Source organism: Hylobates moloch, unplaced genomic scaffold (genome assembly GCF_009828535.3).
Source record: "Hylobates moloch isolate HMO894 unplaced genomic scaffold, HMol_V3 SCAFFOLD_5, whole genome shotgun sequence".
NCBI classification, from domain to species: domain Eukaryota; kingdom Metazoa; phylum Chordata; class Mammalia; order Primates; family Hylobatidae; genus Hylobates; species Hylobates moloch.
In genome coordinates, this window is record NW_026652280.1 from 80,553,228 (window position 1) to 80,566,732 (window position 13,505).

General features: G+C 58.9%; 1 protein-coding gene and 1 long non-coding RNA gene across 9 annotated transcripts in view; one reads left to right on the forward strand and one right to left on the reverse strand.

Annotated features, from left to right (window-relative positions):
- Positions 1 to 4,179: 4,179 nt before the first annotated feature.
- The window catches only part of MYRF (myelin regulatory factor), a 35,998-nt gene continuing 26,672 nt past the window's right edge, over positions 4,180 to 13,505 (forward strand). For 7 of the 8 annotated variants that reach the window (XM_032153046.2, XM_032153048.2, XM_032153049.2 and 4 more), the window contains exon 1: positions 4,187 to 4,332. In XM_032153046.2, the coding sequence (XP_032008937.1) occupies positions 4,287 to 4,332 (46 nt within the window). In that variant the 5' untranslated portion in view covers positions 4,187 to 4,286. Of the gene's footprint in view, positions 4,333 to 13,505 lie in introns of all 8 variants that reach the window. The other variant, XM_032153047.2, reaches the window with a different exon arrangement.
- LOC116468864 (uncharacterized) lies at positions 5,574 to 9,311 on the reverse strand. Its single transcript, XR_004248157.2, has 4 exons — positions 9,137 to 9,311; positions 8,744 to 9,011; positions 7,180 to 7,241; positions 5,574 to 5,988 (listed from the first exon to the last, which is right to left on the reverse strand). It is a non-coding gene; the product is annotated as an uncharacterized LOC116468864 (long non-coding RNA).

Consider the following 13,505-nt stretch of genomic DNA (forward strand, 5'->3'; position numbering starts at 1 on the left):
TCAGGAAGGAGGTCTACCCTGCAGGCCACTACACTCAGGTGCGCCCTTGGGCCCTAGTCCAGGGAAGCTGGACCACCAGCCTCACTGGCTTGCTGGATTGACACTCACCCCACTTTGAGCCCTCCTCTTCCTCTGCGAAATGGCTTGATGCCAGTGCTGTGTGGGTCCACAGGAGGCCAGGAGAGTCCCAGGGTGGGGAGGACAGGGCTCTACCTTCTCCTGGGCTGGCCTCTACGCCCATTACCCATTAACGCTCAGGTGCCAGCATCCCTCTCCCCAGTGCTGCCTTCTGTCTGCCACCTCCTCCTGGCCCTGCTCCCACTCAAGGGCCAGTGATGGGTGCTGGGAGCTGATTGGAACTGGAGAGGGCACCATTTACTGATCACTGACCTGGCACTTTACCTCCACTGTAAGGCAGGGATACTGAGTGTGCTTTATAGATGAGGCCTCTGAGGACAGAGGGCAGGCCTTGGGGACCAAGTGGAGCTGGCCACAGGGGACAGCCATGTCTGCCGGGCTAGGGCTGAAATCTCAGCCCCTCACTCATTGTGGCTCGGTGGAGAAGCCAGGGGCACATATGAGGACTCATCTCCATTGATGGGCCCCCCTAGGTCCTGGTATGCAAGTCCCCTGGGCTACTTTCACCGGTCCAGTCACCTTTCCGCCCCAGCCTCTGCCCCAGCGCTGCTTGGGACCCAACTTCATTATGGAGTTGGCAGATGGGAGCCTCGACTCTTGGCTGAGCCCTTGAGTCTGGGACATTTCAGCCACCTCTTTCTTCCAGTCCAGCGATGAACATCCCTGGGGACAGTTGCTCCTTTGCTCAGTGACCTAGTGTAACAGGGGAGATGGCAGGGCCTGAGCTCCCTTAGCCAGGTCGGCTCCTACAGGGTTAACAGGGGGCTCCATTCCACCCCTTCCAACTTCAAGGCTACCCCAGAGACTGAATAATCTATACTTTTAATTGATTATAATGCAGTGGAGTTGGGGCGTTAGGGACAAAGTACGAGTCTTCCCTTCTACCTCCAGCCCTTGCTGACCAGGACAGGGACAATGTGTAGCTCAACGGATGGTGGTGAGACCTTAGATGATGGTCAGTTATGCAGCACGCGGGATACGGAGGAAAGATCCATGGGTACGTGGAGGCTTATAGAGAAGCTGGTTCTGTGGCTGGTCCCAGGCAACTCATAATGTAAATCCATTTTTAAGAATCGCATGGTGTAGGCAGGTGTCTACTTTGTCCGCAGGCAGGCCTGACCCCGGGTGGAGGAGGGGCAGGGTGGAGAATAACAATTGTCTTAAGGGAGTCTGCGGAGGGAGAAAAACCTCTGGGGTGTATTAGCTGGAAAAGAATAGGAGTCTCAGTGTGGCCCCTCTCCCCCCTCTCAGCCCAGCCCCTGCGGGGGCGGTGGGGGAGCTGTGGTCAGCACACACAGCTGGGGCCTCCAGCAAAATCCCATTCTATATATCTAAGAGCAACAGCTCCGAGAGCGGCCCCCAGAGGGACAAAACCTCATTGTGAGGCACCCGCCGGCCTCAGCACCCCCTCCCCCAACCCCAGAACTGTCGTGGCATTGACCCTCTTCGGCGGGCCACCACGGGCCTGCTGACTGGGCCACATCTGGGGCTCAAGCATTGGCTGCCCCTCCCCCACGGCTGGCCACTGAGAACTGATAGGGAGGCTGGGGTGGGAGCGGCTTCCAGGCCTCTCACCCCATCCCCACGGGGTGGCCTGGCTTGTGCCCCGCCCTCCCCAGGGATGCTGCAAGGCAGAGGTGAGAGTCCGAAGCTGGCTACGTTGGCATCTTGATCTGCCAGCAGTCCCCCACACCTCTGGCTTGTCAAACAGTGGTTGGATGGGGTAGGTTTTTCCAGCTTTTATGTGCTGCCTTCAAGTTGAGCCACTCTGAAGCGGGATGATTCTCTAGGTCTGGGATTCCAGAATTATCTGCTCCCAAGGTTTCAGAGGTCTGGGATTCTGTAGATTTTTGTTTGTTTGTTTGTGTTTGGAGACAGGGTTTTGCTCTGTCCCCCAGGCTGGAGTGCAGTGGTGCAAACATGGCTCACTGCAGCCTCAACCTCCTGGGCTCAAGCGATCCTCCTTCCTGAGCTTCCCCAGTAGCTGGGATCACAGGCATGTGCCACCATGCCTAGCTAATTTTTTAATTTTTTGTAGAGACAGGGTCTTGCCATGTTGCCCAGGCTTGTCCCGAACTCCTGGCCTCAAGTGATCCTCCTGCCTCAACCTCCTAAAGTGCTGGGATTACAGGTGTGAGCCACTAGAGCCTGACTGGATTCGGTAGTTTGAAGATGCCACCATACATTCATTCAACACATTTATTGAGCACCTACTGTGTGCCAGGTCATGTTCTTGGTGTTGAAGCTATAGCAGTAACCGATACAGAAAAATATCTTGCCCTTGTAGGGCTTCCATTCTAGAGCAAGAAGGACAATAACAGAAACTAAATAGGAATCTTTTACATGGTGAGCAAGAAAGGCCTAGGTAGGGAGAACTGCTTTAGGTAGGGTGGTTGGGGACATGACATTTGAGCTGAGACCAACTGCTACAAAGAACTAGCCATGTAGAGACAAGCATTGTAAACGGATGGAATAGCATGTGCCAAGGCCCTGTGGCAGGTGTAGGCCTCGCATGTTTGAGCAATGGCAAGGAGGCCTTGGTGGCTGTTATTCAGTGAGCAATGGAGAAAGGGGAAGAGCTGAGGTCAGTGGTAGAGGTGGGGCCTGAGAAACCAGAGCAAGACATTCAGATGTTGTTTTGAGTGCAAAGGGAAACTTAGTTTTGCAAAGGAATGACATGATCGGATGTATGCTTCAGAAAGGGTGATTTGGGAGAACTGAAGGGGAAATCAGTGAGAAGAGAGGCTGTGCAAGTTGGGCAGGACAGAGATTCGGAGGCAGTCAGTCATAAGGGTGAAGGCAGGGGCACAAGGACAACGGCTTAGAGTTAGAACCTCCAGGTTTCATTATACCAGACAGGGCCATGGCAAAGGAGAGCTCGGATTCCCGGGGCAGCCAGGATTTGGCTCTGAACTTTAATGACCTTGAAACTCTTAGCCAGGGCCGGGAGTGGTGGCTCATGCCTGTAATCCCAGCAGTTTGGGAGGCCAACGTGGGCGGATCACCTGAGGTCAGGAGTTCGAGACCAGCCTGGCCAACATGAGGAAACCCCGTCTCTACTAAAAATACAAAAGTTAGCCCGGTGTGGTGGCGGGTGCCTGTAATCCCAGTTACTCAGGAGGCTGAGGCAGGAGAATCGCTTGAACCCAGGAAGTGGAAGTTGCAGTGAGCTGAGATAGCACCATTGTACTCCAGCCTGGGCAACAGAGTGGAACTCCGTCTCAAAAATAAAGGAGCTTTTAGACCTGCATTGTCTAATACCACAGCCACACGTAACTGTTTAATTACAATGAAACAAAATGAAAAACTCAGTTCCTCAGTCTCAATAGGCACATTTCCAGTGCTCACTTGACTACCATACGGGACAACACAGGGAGCATTTCCATCATCACAGCCACAGGACAGGGCTTCCTGGCATTCCTTAATGTATTGAGCCTCAGTTTCCCCATCTGTAAAATGCAGGTAACAGCATCTCCTCGATAGGGTGCCTGTGAGGATGACATGAGATAACGCCTGTGTGGCCTGGCATATAACACACGTTCCCTAAATGCGGGTTGTTATTGTTGCTGAGCTGGGTGGGTGGCTAACGAGAGGGATGGGGGCTGCCTCTGAGGTTTAGATGCGGAATCGTGACATCTTGTCCTGTGCAAGACGAAGGCGAGGACGGCGAGGGCACACCATTCCCGTCCCGACCCCACAGAGGCCAGGCGGCCCTTCGCTCCTACCCCGACCCGGGAAGGCCCAACGCCCCGCAAACCTGGGATGGTCCCGCTCCTCCGGCCCGAGACGGCCCCGCGCCCCGCAAACCTGGGACTACCCCGCGCCACCCCGATCCGGGAAGGCCCCGCGCCCCGCAAGCCTAGGACGGCCCAGCGCTGAGCGCCGCCTGCAGGAGTCGGGGGCGTGGTGCCCGCGGCCGGGCTGGGCGCGGCGCGGGCCGGCAGGGGGCGCTGGGCGCGGCGGGCGGGGCGCGTGGGGCGGGCAGGGGCCGGGCCAGGACCGCGCGGGGGACGAGCGCGGCGGCGGACCGGGCGGGACCGCAGCCGAAGCCCAGCCGGGACTGTCGCGCGGGCCGCGCCGGCGATGCCGCGCCCCCGGGCCGGGCTGTAGCGGGGCCGCGGCCGGAGTGTGCGCCGGGCAGGCGGGACATGGAGGTGGTGGACGAGACGGAGGCGCTGCAGCGCTTCTTCGAAGGTGAGAGACCGCGGGCTGGCGGCGGCGACCCTCTGGCGCTGGGAACCCCCGGCTGATCTCTCCGGAGTCTGGGGACCGCCGCTGTGTTTCCGCCTCCTCTGGCTGGGGCCCTCCTTCAGGCTGGCACCAGCCCGCCGAGACAGGCTCCCAGGGCTGGGAGTCCTCTGACGGTTACCACCCACCGCCGCTGAAGTTGGGCTCCCCCTCCCCGCTCCTCAACTCGCAGCTTCCTTGGGACTGTGTCCCCTTCCAGGTCCGGACTCCTTTGAGCCTTCCAGGACCCGGAACTTTCCCTAAATTGTGACACTCCCGCCCCCAGCAAACTTCCCGAGTCTGGGGACCCTCTACTGTGCTTCCCCAGAATCCCAAGCGGGATAGAACTCCCTTCAAGGCCCAGACCCCCAGCGTGCCTTCTAGGACCTTCCATACCTCTTGAGGCTGGACCCCAGCCTGCTTCCCAGAATCTGTGGCCCCCGCCTAGAGACCAAGACCCCCTGTGTGCCCTTCAGGTTGGCGCCATCCCCCCTGACTTCTAGGAGCTGGGACCTCCCCACTGTGCTTCCATGAGGGTAGGACCACTTTTGAGACCGGACCCCCTTGGAGACTGCCACCTGCTTTCCACAATGCTGCCCCTAGTGACTCCTCTCCTGTTTGGGGCTGGGACCCCCCTCCCTAGCATGCTCTCCTAGGGCTGGAACCTTCTTGAAGCTGACATCCCTGCCACCGGTCACCTCTGCTCTCTGGGACCCTTCTAGTGCTGTGAACTGCATCCCACCAGCCCTCTGAGGCTCCTCAGCACTATGTCCCCCCAACCCTGGAGCTGTGCCTCTCTGACCTCGCCCCCTGAAAGAGTGACCTCACCCCCCCTTGACCCTGAAAGGAGCCCTCAGGGGTGGAATTGACATACACCCCATAATGTCTTCTTCTGCCCCCACCTGTACATTGGTTTTGGAGGTCTGTTCCTACATCTAACCAACTCCCTGTCTTTTCCTGGACAGCCCCTGCCCCTGCGACAGGGCCACCACTCCTCCTGGTGCTGGGTTCTGGAGGGATGGGACGGCAGTGGGAGGGGGAGGGGAAGTTCAGGCTGACGCCTCCCAGCCCACTCCACTTCTCAGAACCTCCCTGGAACATCTAGCCAGACCCTTTGGCCCCCTTTTGTGCCCCTGTCTACCAATGTAGCGAGCCCAGCCCCTGCCCCGAGCTCCCTCTAGTCCCTAAGGCCACATCCTGCTCCTTCATGCATTGAGAACCTTCCCTTCATGTGTGAACCTATCAGGGCTACAGGGCAGGGAACCAAGGCCCAAGTTTCAAGACCCAGATTCCTGTGGAGTCCTGTGGAGGAGAGAAGCAGGTCTTCTGGTGCCTCAGTTTCTCTCCCTCTGTGACTTGGGAGGCAGGAACCCTTGTTCACACCTGCTGGCTGAGCAGCCCAGGCAGGGGCACCCCCAAGCCTCAGTCATCCCAGTCCAGGATTCTGGACACCCCACAGACCCGGACCCCAAGAATTCAGGCTTGGACTAGATTGAATGCTTGACTCTGCGTCAGCTGGGCCACCTGAGGGTCTTAGGCAGCCCCGCATCTCTCCCAGGGCTCTGGCTCTCCCCAGACACTTGATCCATTGGAGCTCTCGAGGAGCCTGACGCAGTTTGAGACCTTCGGGGAAGAGGGGACCAAACATTCGTGCTTGCTTGGGTTACTGTCTGGGGTGCCTTGAGCCTGCTAGGTACCCAGAGGACCCGTAGGCCAGGCTCCCTTGACCTCCACACTGCCTGCCCCAGGACGCTGGGCCCGGACAGAGAGCAGAGGGGTGGGTCTGGCTGGCCTGGACTCCCTGGCTCCCTCCTGACCATGGGTTGGGGGGCGGGGGCTGACGCCACGGCTTAGCCATGCAGCAGCCTGGAGGGGGGAGGCTGTGCTGCTCCCTCCAGAGAGATAAGAGGAGACTCAAGAATGTCTGTGGGGAGCAGGGGAGGGGTGTGAGGCTGCCCGCCTAGGAGGGCTGGGCTGGAAACAGCTCCCAGCCCCTGCAATGGGGGAAGGTGTGGGTGGGCCCTGAGGGCTAGGGTCTGCAGGCCACTTGGGAGGGGAAGGCCCATGTGGGGGACCCACTGTAGGTGTGAGAGAAGGCCTGGGAGCAGCAGGGCCTGGTGTGCTTGTGAGTGTGAGTGTGAAGTGCGAGGGAGCGGGAAGCTGTGCTTTTGAGCCGTGGCTGCATCACTCTTGAGTGCTGTCACACTTGGGGCTGGGGCTGGGGACACCTGAGCTCTCATCCTGGTCCCCACTTGGCCTTGGTTATCCCTCTGGACAGTGGGTAGCAGACCCTGTGCTCTTGGCTCTGGGCTGGGAGGCTGGGAAAGGGTTTTACTGAAGGGGCTGCATCACAGCACGCCCACTCACCTGACGTGGTGCCCCTCCCTGGGCACACCAAGCATAGGTGCTAGGTCCTGCCCTGTGCCGGTGGTGGGCTGGGGGCTAAGGCGCTTTGGACCTCAGGTGGGAGGCCGGGACAGGGCGGCCCCCTCGAGGCTGGTACAGCCGGGCCCCCGTGACCGCCCGGCTAATCCCCTAGAGAGAGGCAAGGCAGCCCAGATCGGCGGGCACAGGGCCTGCAGAAAGGGGACCCACCGGGCAGGATGCACTGGCTTCCAGCAGGTAACCGGGCCACAGTGTAAGGGGGCTTTGGACTCCAGAGCCAGGGCAGGCACAGGACAGGGCAGCATCTGAGAATCCTGCCAGGACTTCAGAGTTCTGGTGCAGGCTGGACCACTGAGAGTGGGGTGACTGTCTGTGCCTGGCAGGGAACCCCCAAAGAGCTCTTGCCCTCTTTAAATCCTTTTTCCTCACCTGCAAGACAGGACGGGGTGGCAGAGAAGAACCTCAGCTCTGAAGAAGCTCACTGCCCAGCCCTGGGGAGGAGAGACATGTTAGAGTATGAATGGCTGAGCCTGGAAGGGGTGCCTGCTGGCCCCAGATTCTAGGGGCACATCAGGCTCGAGTGAGCAGCCAGTGCCCCCTAGAAAGCAGGTGGGTGTGCAGGGAGCCTTGGAGGATGGAGGGAAGTTGCCTTCCAGCAGGTGCTGGAAAGACCACTTGGAGTTTAGTGGGCCTCTGCCCGGCCTCTGGAGCCCTACCAGGGCTGGAGGAGGGAGGCCTGGGATTTCACCCCTTCTGGAGCTGATGGGTGGCCTGGACTGGTGACTTCCTTCTCTGGCCTCATTCCCCTCCCAGGGTAAGTAAGTGGGTTGGACCAGAGCAGGGGCTTCCAATGTGATTTTTTAACCATCAAACAAACTCATAGTCTCCTGATAGGACAGATACAGTTGATAATGGGGGCTGGGCTCCTCACAGCCCCCCGAGCACCAGGATACTGGTTTGAAAGCCACCCTTCCCGGCTGTGGGATGGGTGAGGGGAGGGGAATGGCGCTGGCTGAGGCTCAGAGAGAAGGGAGTTGGCCAGAGTTAGCCAGAGTGGACACCTAGCCCCTAGCTCCCTACTCTGCCACCAGTGCCTTGGGGTGGGGGTGCTACCTGTCAGGGACCAACATCTCTGCCTCCAGAGGGCAGGAGGAGGTCCCAGGTAGAGACTACCTGACGATTTGGAAGAGAGGACCCCCACCTGGACAGGAATCCAGGGGCTGAGCTGGGCTTTGTGATGGGGGTGGCACTGTGGCCGTGTCAGCCTGTGTGTCTCTGTCTGTCCCTGGTGCACCCAGGGAGTAAGTAGATGGGAAGGGTGGCCAGGCACAGGGTTTCCTGACCCCTGACTCCCAGGAAGAGGACCTGCCTCCTGGGTCCATCCAGAGCCCCCCTGAGGACTCCTGTCCTAGCCCCAGTGCATGGAGCTGATTGCCAGACCCACCCCAGGCCCTGAGCCCAGGCAGGGGAGGAAATGGTAGTGGGGGGTCTGACTCATCCCCATGTCCCCAGCACCCAGTGCAGGGCAGGGGTGGGGGTGGGCAGGAAGTGTTCTCAGGGTCAATGGAGACAACAATGGGTATGTGAACACAGGCAGCGGGGGTGGGGGACGCACCCCAGAAAGCACCTCTCTGGAGGGCCTGGGGTCAGTGCAGGGGTGAGAAGCAGGCAGTTACCAACCCTTTGGCCTCAGGGACTCTCCTGAGACTGGAAGGCTGGACAGAGTGCTCCTTGGGGTCTTAAATAGAGCCAAGGAGGGCATTTGAGGGCAGAATGGCCTTTTCCCTGGGGGCCTGGCTCCCCAATTACCAACTCCCAAGGGGTTACAGACTGGAGGGCCCTGGCAGCAGAGGCTGCTGGGTAACAGCCCAGCAGAGCTGCTGATTGGCTGCCACCCTTGGACTTTGCCCTTCCTGATAAGGAACTGGGAGCAGAAATTATTAACTGAATCATTAACTGGGTGGCCCCGCCCTACCCAGGCAGCCTGCCTTACCTTCCCACCTTCCTGGGGACCTAGCACCTTCCTGGGCCTCAGTTTCTCTCATTGCCTTGGGTGCTGGAGTATGTGGGGCCTCCTCTCCTATCTCCACCCCTGCTGCCACCGGGTGTGGATACCTCTTGGTTGGGTCTCAGGGTGGGATGATGTAATGGTTCTGTGCATTCGCCAGCGAGGGCAGCTGGGGTCTGTTCCTAGCTTTCCTGCTTACCCACAGTCCTTCTCTTGACTGTATCAGGGCACAGCTGTGCCTCTGCTTTCTCATCTGTAACATGGGAATGCAGTTGTAATGGCAGGATCTCTGTTCCAGGGTTTCTGGGGTGATTAGGTAAGATAGTGCCTGGCCTAGTGAACACTCCATGGGTCCATGGCAGGTGTTCTGCACCCTACCTTGAAGATTACTGGTCCCCAGGGTAGGTCAGTGCCCCTAAGCTTAGGGGGCTTGTTGAGCATGTTCTGTGGTTCTGTGCACAGGGCCTGCACCATGACAGCTCTGGCCCAGCATGGCCTGGTCTTGGTCCCTGGCACATCCAGTGGGCCCTCCCCACCTCCCCCTCTGAGATTTGGGTTCTGTTCTTGCTGCCAGCAAGGGGGAGGGGCTTGGCTGTATTGTGGCTTCATCTGCCGCACCCAGGCTCTTTGCGCGTTGTCTTCCTGGAGTCCTGGGATGCAGTGGAAGCGTGGGTGATGGCCTCTCATTTCTGAGGGGGACTGTGAGGCAGGAGAGGAAGGCGATGATGTGTCAGGCTCCCTCAAGGTGGCCACAACAGAGCTGGGACTGGAGCCTGGGTCTCAGCTGGGTGCCAGCCTGGGGTGGGCAGGGAAGGGGCCTCTCCTCCTGACATGCTGAGGGGTGGCTCCAGCACAGGTGACCATGCCAGGTGATGTCCGTGCAGCCTCCTTGACCTCTAGACCTCAGAGCCCTCACTCACATGGTCAAGGTTGCATGACATGAGCAGTTAGACCCCAGGAGTGCCAAGGCCTGGAGTGAGGGGGGACGGGCAAAGCCCCTGGGTGGGGAGTACAGTTGGGTCCGGAGCCCCCTGCCGGCCTAGATTATGGAGGGGGCTCCGGACATTCTGTCCTCCCTGTGCCCCAGGTCACATCAGTGAGGGAAGTTCTCCCTCCAGCTGACCCAGGTCCCTGCAGTCCCCGGAGTGCACAACCACAGCCTCTGTCTCTCCTTTGTGGAGTTTGAGGATCCTGTCTCCCTCCGGCCTCCCTCACTCCCCTCTCTTCTCCCTCCATGGCTGGGGCAAGGGGATCCCCATCCCCTGCCCTGCTAGCTTGGAGGCAGGGGGCTGCCTTTAGGGAGGGAAGTTGCACCTGGGACACTGAGTTCAGTCAGTGGGGCTGCTTAGGGAGGGTCTGACAGCAGGTGGGGAGGGGGCTTGGAGGGAGGAAGAGGAGGCGGGAGCTCTTCCTGGGTGGCCACTAACCTAACCCACGCATGTGACGCTGTGCCTGTGGGCCTGGGCCCGCCGTCGGGTCAGTGAGCATTTGTGTACATGCGTGTCCTGGCATATACACCTGTGAAGTGTGCTGAGGTGTGAACATGCACAGGCATGCTCGTACCTCAGGGCTTTTGCACCGGCTGTCCCCACCATCTGGAACCTTCTAGAATGCTAGGCATTTTGCTGCTCTCCTCATCTGACTCTGCTCCCTAGAATGTCAGCTCCATGTGGGCAAGGCTTTTGTCCCTCTTGCTCACTGCTGTAGCCCCAAAGCTGGGCACTATGCTTGCCTGACACATAACAGGTGCTCAGTAAATAACTGCTGAATGAATGAAGGCACACAGATGAACGCTGGTGTGTGCACGTGTGTGGATATGTGTGTGGGGCGTGCCACTGTGTGTGTCAGTACTGTGTATGCGTGAGTAGGGGGCATGTGGTACGTGATCACGCGCATGTCAGTTGGATACCTGACTGTGGGGTGTGTCCTTACGTATATGTGTGTGTGTTGGCAGTGTGCCTGCGTGGGGCCACACCGGTGTGTAGGCACAGATGGGTACAGGTGACGCTGGTGGAGACCTGTGTCCACCCCAAGCTGCAGGGTCTCTACCTGGCACCTGGTGGCCTGCCTGCCCTGGTCCCTGTGGGAGAGAGAAGGGACAGGTAGCAGCTGCTGGCCTCGGTGCTATTGGACCTGGCTTTGGAGCATCTTGGGGCTGTGAGTTTAGCCTTGTGTTGACCTGAGGACAGGATGGCAGCTTCGTGGGGACTTGGAGTGGATATAGCCATAGCCTAAGGGTGACTAAAGATTCTGGGTCTCCTAGAAGAGGGTTCTCTGGCTGGGCCAGTGGCTCATGCCTGTAATCCCAGCACTTTGGGAGGCCCAGGCAGGTGGATCACCTGAGGTCAGGAGTTCGAGACCAGCCTGGCCAACATAGTGAAATCCTGTCTCTACAAAAAATACAACAATTAGCCAGGCGCGGCGGCAGGCACCTGTAATCCCAGCTCCTTGGGAGGCTGAGGTGGGAGAATCACTTGAACTCAGGAGGCAGAAGTTGCAGTGAGCCAAGATTGTGCCACTGCACTCCATCCTGGGCAGCAGAGTGAAACTTTGTCTCAAAAAAAAAAAGGTAAAAAAAGAGAGGGGTATCTGTAGGCAGCCTGTGGGGGTTCTTCTGCATTTTGGATAAGAAGTTGGGAGAGAACAAAGACTACTGTGACTCAGATTGAAGAACCTGACAGAAAAATGGCTCAAGAGCCCCATCTTTGTCAGGTGTGGCTGCTGGGACCAAGCTAACTGAGATTTGATGCAGAGAGGCAAAGGGTTGCTTGCACAAGCAAACATCTGACCTGATGGCATTTTGACTAAGAAGACTCTGGTCACAAGTTGAAGCCTGAAGCAGGACAGCTAGCAGTTATAGATCTTTTTTTTGAGACAGAGTCTCGCTCTGTCGCCCAGGCTGGAGTGTAGTGGCACGATCTCGGCTCACTGCAACCTCCGCCTCCCGCGTTCAAGTGATTCTCCTGCCTCAGCCTCCTGAGTAGCTGGGATTACAGGCACGTGCCACCATGCCTGGCTAATTTTTGTATTTTTAGTAGAGGCAGGGTTTCACCATGTTGATCAAGCTGGTCTCGGACTCCTGACCTAGTGATCTGCCCACCTTGGCCTCCCAAAGTGCTGGGATTACAGGTGTGAGCCACCTCACCTGGCTATAGATCATATTAATAAAGACAGAAAGCCCAAACCAAAGGAGGTGAGGCCCACTGTGCCTTGCCCCCAAGTAAACTGGTTGGGAGATGAGCCACAGCACTGGGGGCCCTCTGTGACTGGGGCGATGGGGAGGGGCTGCCAGGGCAGGCAGGGAGGCAGTCACAGAAGGCTGACCCACTGGAAGGGATGGCTGGGGCCAAGGCCCCGAGGCTGGACTGTGCTGTGCATGTGTAAGAATAGCAGCAGAGTGCTGACCGTGCCTCAGAGGGACTTAGGAGAAGGCGAGGAGGTCCCTCAGAGTCTCTAGAGCAGGTTTGCAGCAAGGCGGAGAGGCCTGGGAGAGAGGGGACAGCCTGGGCAGGGGCGTGAGGGCAGGAAAGGAGATGGGAGTCCCAAGAGAGATGGAAACAGGGTGGTTCACCCTGACTGTGAAATGGCCTCCTGGGGGTCACCTCGTTTAAGGCTCACTCCATGGCAGGGATTCGTGCTCCATCTGATGGAGAAGGAAGCCAGGGCTCAGGTCACTTGCTGAGGGTCACAGCCATGAAGTGGGAAGTCCACGTTAGAAACCAGGCCTCTTTGACTCTGGGGGTCTCTCTGGGCATCGTGGTTATGCCCAGGTGGGCTGTCCCTTGACTGCTACCACCCTGGCCCTCAGCTGCTGCCTGAAGCTAGGGCACTCCTCAGGTTCAGATGCCCCGAGTGGACACTCAGAGCAACTGGGGTTCTCGGAAATAGGCCTGGGCCCTAGTGTCCTCTGCACCCCAGGTTCAGATCCACCAAGCCTGGCCAGCATCCTCGGGCCCCGGCCCACCCTACCCACAGCCACGTGGCTGACGGGATTTCCGCCATGTTTGGGGCATGAATTGACAAGTGCCCCATTGACGGGGCAGGGGAGGGGGTGGGCAGGGCACAAGCCTCCCACTGTGCCGTGTCCCCACCCTCCCCCGTTCCCTGGGACAATGGCCGAGACTCAGCCAACGGCCACAGCTGGTGGGGGGCGGGTGGGGGGGCACATGAGCACAAGGAGGGGCGGAAGGGAGGGGTCCTGGGTGGAGGGACCACCTGGGCCCCTGCCTGCTCTCATCCTGCACCTGGCTTGGGTGCCCTCGGTTCTTTTCCTGGCCAGCTGGGTGGACTTAAGGAGATGAGGAGAGAAGAGCGGAGGGGAGGGGAGGGGGCTGCCTTCCCATAGTCTGGATCGCAGCCTTCCTGGGAAGGGGCAGTGTCTGGTTCCTGTTCCAGGCAGGTAATAAAGGGCCTAATTAATGAGGAGCAGGTGAGGCACACAGCTCAGCAGGGCAGGGGCAGGACCTGGAGGGGCCCCAGGTAGCCCCGGCCCTGGCCATAGCATGGCCTGGCCGAGGTCCCTCGCTGGCCACTTGGCTCATCCACTCCGTGAACATTTCCTGGGTGCCTGCTATGTGCTGGGATACTGTATCCGAGAGAGACAGAACAGGGCAGCGCTCATAGCCCAGCGCCTGCCCCTGTAAGCTATGGGCACATGCCCATCCTTTCTGAGCCTCAGTTTCCTCGTCTGTAAAATGAAGAAAAAGAAAATCACCTACCTTGTAGGGTTGGGATGAGAATTCAAGAT